This window comes from Anas platyrhynchos, chromosome Z, assembly GCF_047663525.1.
Source record: "Anas platyrhynchos isolate ZD024472 breed Pekin duck chromosome Z, IASCAAS_PekinDuck_T2T, whole genome shotgun sequence".
Taxonomy (NCBI): Eukaryota; Metazoa; Chordata; class Aves; order Anseriformes; family Anatidae; genus Anas; species Anas platyrhynchos.
In genome coordinates this window covers 60,972,330-60,981,719 of record NC_092621.1, presented here as the reverse complement: position 1 = coordinate 60,981,719, position 9,390 = coordinate 60,972,330, and the positions used below count along the sequence as shown (strand labels likewise).

Genomic DNA, 9,390 nt, shown 5'->3' with positions numbered 1-9,390 from the left:
AAATCAGTGTGGTGTCACTCGCATCACCAAAACTGCAGAGCTCCAGCCCCGAAGTTCTGAACCATGTTTGACAGTCCTTTCACTTGTGCCCATCAGATAGCTCCTTTCAGTGCCTTCTGAATTACAAAGGGAGACAAGTGACCACCAAACTGTGAGAAAATCACACAGAAAACGCCAAAAATTTGGAAAAACAAACAAACAAACAAACCAAGCAAGCAAGCAGACAAACAAACCAAACAACTAAAAAATACTATTGATTTTCTTGCGTGTGAAATACAGAATATTTCAAATTGTAGTATTCCTAAGAACAGAGTTACTAAAGTTGATCTTTCACTTGACTACAGAAGAAAATTGATATATCCTGTAAATAACAAATAAAATGAGACAGCTTGATACAAATATTTTACATTTATTGGAAGAGTACAGTAAAAAGGGAGGACTGCAGACTCATTAGTGGTAACTGGTCCATAAGAAAATGCAGAGGACTATTCAAAAATGGTCTGCAGTTTACAAGAATACTGAAATTCTGTTTTGTATCAGCCTAGGAAAATAAAAAGTTAGCTTAAGTTCAAAAGTGTAACTTTAAAGTATATAAAAAAGGCAAATAAATAAAGTTAAAATGCAGATCTATTTAAAATTATAAAGGACAGACAACTGGCAACTGTATTACATAGTTATCCTTTTCAGACTTGCTTAAAAGTCAGATAAATTCGCAATGTTGGTTGTTTATTTTTTTATTTTTACATGTGTACTTTTGGGAAGACGCACCCATTTCCAGTGTTATGTATTATCAATCTGTTTCACAAATATATTATTTTTAAACAACAAAGAGTATAAAAGGTGCTTTACCTGATATTAAACTTGCTGGTGCATACTTTGGCACGAACTTGAAAAGAAATCTAAATATGTATGCCAACTGTGCCCCACTCGGGATTAGTGGTGTCAAGAGTATTTTGTGTGTGCTAGTGGTTCAGCGAACCAACCTTCCCTCCTTCCCCAACACTTCTCCTCCATCTCCAGCTGCCTACAATAGTACAAAGGAAAAGAAACACGTGCAACTGGAAAACAGCAGTCCTACAACTGTTAGTTCAAGTTTCATCTCTGGAAGTGTTTTGAATATGCATATAATTACACAGTCCTTTAGTAGAAGGTACAGCCAGTTGTCTGTTTTTGGGTTTCAGTCCTCAAAGTTTCTGTTTAGGTGTCTGCCTGACTTTGGGGTCCAATGTGATGAGTCTATTTCTTCCTAGTCCATGTTTTCAGCACTTTAGTAAAAAATTAGGTGAGGACCTTGGTGGAATGAAACAGGTTAAGCTGTCAGTTACAGGCAATTGTTACACACCTAACAGCAGGATCAGGCATGCCTCTAGGTGGTAGGTACTGAAGAGTTTGAATTCCACCAAGCAGAAGGTGGAAGGAAAGTTAATAATGCAGACTCCCCCTTGTTTATCTCCTTCCCTGTTTGCCTGCATAGTGACAAAGAAAATAAAGTCTTTTGTCACTATTTCTCCGAAAGCACTACAACTTCAGGCGATGTAAGGAATCAGCCCCACTCAGACATACAGCAAACTTCAGTCTCCAGAGGATTTGTTAGTGACTTGTAGTGAGTGTAAGCATATCATAAAACGGTGCCATTCAGTCTGCAAGGCCTCTGCAGCATCCTGGCTGCATCTATGCTGCCAGAAGCACCTGGACCGTCTGCTTTAACTTAGCAGTTCCCTTTCTGGTAAACGTGAGAGGAAGAAGAAAGGTACAGTTCTACCTTCGTGTTGAATTCAAGCCCAGTACAAATATTACTACTGCAGGAATATTTTGTAGAAGGAATACTGCTGTTGAAACTGCATAACAGGTTTTTGCTGAAACAATTACTTTTCTGATATTTAAAATGCATTAAAATATCAACTTAGACACCTAGAGAACTAACTCCCTACAGACCTTTACTGACAGATCAGTGCTTATCTTCTGAAGTTGCAAGCCTTAGCTTTTGTTGGTAGCGGGGTATAATTACCGGTACAAGTAAATGTTACAGACAGAAGTCAAATTTCTCAAACCAAAATGGATAACAATAATGAAAATTAACACTCTTTGGAAATTTCTTGTAACTAAAAGGCTTGTTTATGGTGAGGCTTAGTTGGAATTAAATCATTGTTACTAATTTCAAAGATAGTGTTTTGAGTCTAGTCTGACAGCCAAATCAATCCTTTTTCCAGGAGCACAACTAGGCTCGTATTTTTCCCAATAAGAGCAGGATGCTCTGTGTCACAAACCAGGCAGTCAGAAATGTTGCTTTTTTGATGTCTTTTATGATACGTACAATTCATGATACATCCAGGGTCTGTAACTTGATTAGAAACATGATTTGAACAATGTGCTTCACCTTCACAGTTACTTCAATTTTCATATCAACACGTTGCCACGGGAATCAAGGTACAACATCAATATAATATTTTTGAGTCAAGCAAAAACAGGGATATATTTGAACTTTTCTGTTACAACAGTAACATTCTTGTAGTAAGTGCAAAGGCACCATGTGTGCTACATGGCATCATCAGAATTAAGAAACAGTTTGGAGTTGCAAAGGGCCAGATTATTACAGCAGAGCTCAGACAGATTTATTAACCTCTTGCACCCCTTTGTGAAGGGCAGAAAGATTCTTTAATAATTGAAGCACAGGATTGGAGTGAGCTAGTTTACATACCAGTAAGAAAAGTGTTTCATATTCTTACTAGATTTAATAATTACAGAATTCTTCGTATATTGGGAAAGACTGAGCTGACTATATATGAAAATAATAATGTGTATATATATATATATATATATTTTTTTTTTTTTTTAAGTGGTGAAAAATTGTGTCCAATATTTTCAACATCTGTAATATAGAAGGAATCTATGACCAATCTGTTTATTTTTTGTTTGTTTGCTTGTTTTCTTTTAAAAAGCAGAATTGCCTTAAATTTATGAAGGGAAGCATGGAGAAGCATGTGCTGTCTCTCCTACCCTACTAACAAAACATCGGCTTTATACTTGATCTTGATTACGCACTACAAAACTTCAGTTACATACTTGATTACGTAGTACAAACTGCTGTAGTTCTAAACTAGATGGCAATTCCAAACAGTTGCAAGTTAGGAACACTTTTTCCAAGCCTTCTTGCAGGTAGCAGCAGTGTGAGTCCTATGATACTACATTGGTTCACAGTTCATCTTTATGTCTAAACACAAAGCCAATTATTGCAAATTCTATTTACAAAGCATTGAACTTTGTAAATACGATGACAGATGAAAAAAGGATGTAATGGCACCTCTGTGTTTTTACTTTGTGACCTCAGTCAACTGTATTTGCGAGCCCTGTTTATCTCCCCCCCCCCCCTTTTTTTTTTGTAAGTATGGGTAATAGTGGGGAAAATGTGGGAACTGCTAAGCTTAACTTGCTGTGCTTTTCACTGAAGCAGTCTTTACTTTCTGGGTCTGCTAGTGAAGTTGGGTGTTAATAATCTACAAATATGCAAGGCTGAAAAATGGACAGAGCTAGAAATCACAGATGCATTATCTTTTTCAGTGGCAGTACTAGAACGAGCATTCAGAATTTGACCCTGGTTTCTTGTGTTTTCAACTGGAAACTTTCTGATTTTTAAGCTTTTTATTTTTTATTTTTTTTTTAATTTTATTTTGTAGCCTTTGAGGAGGGAACACTATCCTGGGAGAATTATAGTATAAGACTATAAATAATATTCCTTACTGATGTTATTTCTATGTACAGTGGATAGGTTTTGAGGTTGATGCATTTTTCCTTACACAGTTACTGCTGAATGTTCAAGAACTCAATTTTTTTGTAGTAATTTCTGCAGAAGGAAAATAGAAGAGAACTCTTTTACTAGAGCTGACGTTTCAGATTTACTAGGTTGTTTGGAACTTCAGGAATACTGGACATCCCTTGGACTTTCTAATTACTAATTATTATTTATTTATGTATTTATTTATTTTTTTATTCCTGATAATTCTGAGAAGACAGAAAGTATCTTGTTTGGTAGAAGAGGTATTCCTCCCTGCATTCTTCCCTCCACATTATTCTAACCTGCCTAGCAAGAATGCCTCCAACAAATACCACACGTCCCTTTTTGCTTTAGGAAAAAGAAAATAATTGGTGAACTCTTATTTTAATATTAAACTGCTTTATGCTTAGTCATAAAAATGTTACAAATACAAGTGCGCAGGCATACCAAACACTTCTGTCACCTACAAACAGGACAGCTGTTACAAAAAAGTGGATGTTCCCAATTAGCCTCTTTCTTTTTATTCCACCTTTAAAATGAGTTATCACTACTTGTGACAACCAGCCATTTTCAGAACTACTGCTCTCAAATATCAAATGTGATGACTATTCACACACTAACTCGTCTCTTCAAATAGCTCACAGTTGAAAGTGCATCAGCAGCACTGCCATTTAGAGGACATGACAGTAAGAATAATGGAAACCGGCCTACCAGTTAATCACTGTTGTTACTATCCATGCAGCCACACATCTGGGAAAAGCTGGGGAGGAAGGAGGCATTTTCAAATGTTTCTGAGCTTTGGTTACTCTGTGTAACGTCAGAAGTGGTGTTTTTTGTTTTTTTTTGTTTTTTTTTTTGGTCTTGTTGTTGTTTTGGTATGCTTTTTGTTGTTGTTAGTATCTTTGCAATGGGTGCAAAAGGCATAACAAAATGGTTAAAATAGCTGTAACAGATAACAAATATATAACTTCATAGGAATCTTTACTGATGTGCTCCTAGGATGTAAGTACAGCAGGTGATTAAAAACATGAATTAAAAAACAACCTATTATTTCCTTAACTAGTCTTCTATTTCACTCACATAAATAGGATGAGACTCACTTTACAAACTGCACTTCTTACTGATAGCCTTATGGTGATATGCTTTCCAAAAACAATGTTAAAATATTAAGTAACTCAATAAAATGGTAGATCTTTGCTGAAGTTGAGAAGAAAAAATGCAACATAACTTTAGATGTTAAATGCAAAATTACTTCATTGCTTTCATTAGAAACTAAAGAAGCTGTAAATTTCAAGGAGAATGTCTTGGTGGAGTGCTGATTTTGAAAGGTCATACCTCTGCTGGAGTAAAGTTTGTTTTCAGACATGATGCTTTTCAATATTTTACTTCCCATAGAACTGAAATGCTTAGGAATCCTCATGGTTTCACTGATGACTGAACTCTGAAGCTTACATCTGGGCTCAATTTCTGATGAAAACTACTGAAAGTAAGCATGTCTTCAGAACAATAATAATAAAAAAAAAAAAACAACCAAAAAAAAAAAAACAACAATGAATGCAATTCCTCAGGGGAAAAAAAAAAAAAAAAAAAAGATGAAAATAACAGATAACCTGTTGAGTTCCATCTCCTATAGCAGACCCTTAGCAGTATTTGGAGTCCTTCCTCCTAAGCAGCACACACCATTCAGAGCTCCCTTGGACTCTGCCTGGTTGAGTGCAGGTGTAAGAACCTACTTGAAATACCATGCTTCCAAAAGAGACTAACCCATTTTTTGTACACTCTCTAGAGCAAACCAAGCACACAAACCAAATGATCAGTACCTTGGAAAACTCTGAATAATGCAAGACTTCGGTCATCAAAAGTTCACAGCAAGCACATATGGCAGCTGTGGTTCCTAAATACCATGTCTGTCTTAAATATTAAAGTTTGGAAATTGCCCTGCAAGAAGTTTGCAGAAACTTAAAAAATTTTCCACAGTTATGGATTTCATTTCCTAAAGTGTATAATGGCAAAAATTATAAGCGAGACATGAGGAACAAATTCTGCCACAAACACTGCTAAATTAATTACAAGGAAAAACAAAACAAAACAAAACAAAACAAACACAAACCAAAAACCAGAACACATAATGTGTTTAAATTTATTTTATACCTATAAACTCTTTCTGGTATTCTCCCAAAAAGCGATTGTTTTTTAACTGAACTGATGCTTACTTCAGCAGTAATAATACATCTTGCTGCTATATAAACCCCCTGTTTTACAGACTTTAAATTTAAATGGCAGTGTGATATGAATTACTAATGTTAACCCTTTCAGAATAAAATATGAATGTATTCCTTATCTGCATGTGATAGTTAGGATGGTCACTAGTTAATTTAAGACAAACAAAGAAGTATTTTACTTAAAAAATACTTTTTTTTTTTTCCTGGCAAGGTTATATAGTGAAGAAATAATTCTCTTCATAGAAGAAGAATATCAACTCTCCAGAGAAGCAATGAATGTTGACAGAGAAGACACCATTATCCTTACTTGCAGACTTTAGTGATGCATACATAATGTCCTGCAGTTGAATTAATCATGGGGTTGGGACAGGGATTTTTCTGTACTTTTGTGGTGCAGTTCTTAAATCTTAGTGCACTTACATTTGCATTAGCATACTAGCAAATTAAGGCACAAACTTTATGTAATACTTGAAAGCATACAAACTAACAAGAATGCTTCCCACTGCTCTTGAAAATATCTTTGGGCTACTTGGAAATGTAGCACTAAGAAAATATGTCCAGTATGCTGGCAAGGGGGTTTACACTGAGGCCATCAAGTTTTTCAAGTACTATACCTTCAGGGGTATATATTTGCTTCCTTAGCTCCAAGAAAAAAATCCCTTCAGAAATCCAAGCATTCCCCATTCCTTATATTTGGTTGCTGACAGTTCCACCTCAAATGCAGGTGAGGTGCTACAGCATGCTCATTCTTTGTTTTTTTTGGACACTAACTCCAATGTAACAAACTCTTCCAGACTACACATATTTTGGTCACGCAAAGCCCTTAAAAATTATCACTCGGTACTACCACAAATACACTTTAAAGAGCAAAAATGCTGTGGACCATAGAAAAGTCAACTTAATAGAAATAACAATGTAATGTAGCCAGACTTCACTACATCTCAATCCCATGGTAACAGTCAAGTATAGGGGTAATAAACATTCCAGATGCTGTGTTATTTTCAGTCTCTGTTTCTTACTTGCACTAGCAGTAATGGACATCTCTTGATCTGGATGTTTTAGGTAATTCATAAAGAAATTTTAAGCACCTTAAATCTGGAACTCAGACCAGGGTTCTGTAACTTGTTCCTATTTCTACATAGGGCCCTAGAAAATAATCCAAGCTAGAAAAAGGACACAAAGCCAGAGCAATAAACTGTACCTTTCCTCTTTCCCCCATCTACTGTCTTATAATGAGGAACCATTTTTTTATTATTTTTTTTATTTTTTTTTTATTTTTTTAAACATTTTTTTAAATATATTTTTTAATTCCTGGTGGCATTTACAAGTTGCCTATCCCCATCTTTTGAAATCTCTTGAAGGTTAGTATTTCTCTTCTTTGTTCAGCCTGCCAGAGGCTTAAAATATACTTCCTTCTTTTGATTTCATGAATGACTCCTAATGCTATACAGACATAGTGTTTTCCTTTGTACACCATGCATGGAATGTACTTTTGCTTAGCAAAGCCTTAAGGTTTAGCTGCATACTGAGAATTATTACCAATTTAATGAAAAAAATCAGGATCAAAAGCAAATCTAGCAATTCACATTCTTTAACTTCTCTAAGAACAATGCTATTACTGGTCACCTAATACATGCTGCTATCATTAGCAAACTTCTTTCTGCTGGCCTACTGTTTTTACATGTTCTTTGGAAGACAGGTGATTTGCAGTATTTCTTAACTTAAGAAATTTCTTAAGTCTTTCGTGTAGTAAAGACTTGATTTTTTTGTTGTTGTCGTTTCTTAAATAAACATAGGCAATTGTAAAAGAGACATATTACTGAATTTTGATGACTTCATAGGAAGTAGAAGCAAATCACATCAAAAGTCAGAAATACGTATTATAGCATGGTAGAAAATGGACATGTAACAATTTCCTACAAAAGAAAATTCTGGATTTCACTGTTTAGTAAGCAGACTTACATCCAGAACCTAACTGACCTTTACTGTTGAAACAAACTGTCATTTAAAAATATCAGTTGCAGAAAGAATTTGAAAAATATAAAAGTTTCTAGTTGAAATACTTGTCAAAACTGTCTTCAGTTTTAAGGCCAACATGCATGACACAGTCACCATGTTAGAGTGCCGCTGGTGTTGACATCTGGGACAGGGATAGCAGAGTGAGAACACAGCGTTAAGTAGAAAAACTGTGAAAAATGTCACTAGCAGTTACTTGCTGTAAAACACATAAAAGCCACAGTCCCTTAAATCTATAGTATGTGCTTTCCTATTTACATGTAACCTAAATGACAATATTACTGTGACTGGATATATAGCATTTGGCAGTATATGTCCTTAATGCAGGTGTAGACATCGTTCAAGATGGCACACATGTATATTAAAAAAACAGTTAATTTCAAAGTAATCCTAGAAGAATATTGCAAATAATGTTGTATAAACGCATAGTGTTTGAGGGGAGAAAATACTGGAAAATAAAGTCCCACACATTGAGTTTGGCACCAGTATATCACTATGTCACTTTCTTTTTGATTGAAGATAGCTCTTTCTGAATCTCACTGAATTTTGGACGGTTTTCTGGTTTGTAGTCCCAGCACCTCTGCATTATTTTATATATTTCTTCCGGACATTTTTGCGGAGCTGACATTCGGTAACCTGGTACACAAGAAAATAAAGTGTTTAGTATTGAAAACTGATACATATTGATGAATCTAAAAAGAAACGAGAGAAGTTCAAGACCATTGAATTAAAACAGATATTGAGGGTAAATTTTACAGGACTTGTAATACACACAAAGTCTTCAATACATAACCCATTTGGATGGTTAAGTATCAAACTGATGTAAACTTGGGTACCAATGACATTTAATCTGTATAGGATGAATTGCCAGTATGCCTCTCATTGCTGAGGGCAGCAACCTACATATAATTTTTTTCCTGTATCTTAAGAAGCAGTTACCCCTCATAAGTTTTAATCCTGTCATGTCACCCAATGCTCCAACCCACTGGAAAAATCATTGATAACTATTCAGATATGGGTAGATAAAAGGAGAAGTGCGGGTATTGCCCACCTAACCCTCGGTAGGGCTTTTGGTACAGCATCCAATTCAAACCTCATGGAGACGCAGCTGAAATATGGGCTGGGTGGGCCAACAGTGAGGTGCACTGAAAATGTGCTGAGCAGCCAGACCAGGCAGTGGACAGCACAGTGAGCTGGTACAAAGGACCCTACAGCTAATGCAGCTCTGTGACTCCAGGCTTACTGCACAATTCTCCGTATCTCTCTTTCTAAATCAGAATATAAATGACAGTAGACTCAGACAAGAGGTAAATCTAAGAACTATTTTTCTTTTTTTTTTTTATATCATATGCTTCTGCTCGAGGTGCTGGATTAATGCAT

At 35.6% G+C, this 9,390-nt stretch overlaps 1 protein-coding gene across 5 annotated transcripts in view; it reads right to left on the bottom strand.

Moving 5' to 3' along the window:
• Positions 1-389: 389 nt before the first annotated feature.
• The window catches only part of FER (FER tyrosine kinase), a 190,510-nt gene continuing 181,509 nt past the window's right edge, over positions 390-9,390 (bottom strand). For all 5 annotated transcript variants that reach the window (XM_038170166.2, XM_072030728.1, XM_038170164.2 and 2 more), the window contains one exon: positions 390-8,646. In XM_038170166.2, the coding sequence (XP_038026094.1) occupies positions 8,504-8,646 (143 nt within the window). In that variant the 3' untranslated portion in view covers positions 390-8,503. The remainder of the gene's footprint in view (positions 8,647-9,390) is intronic.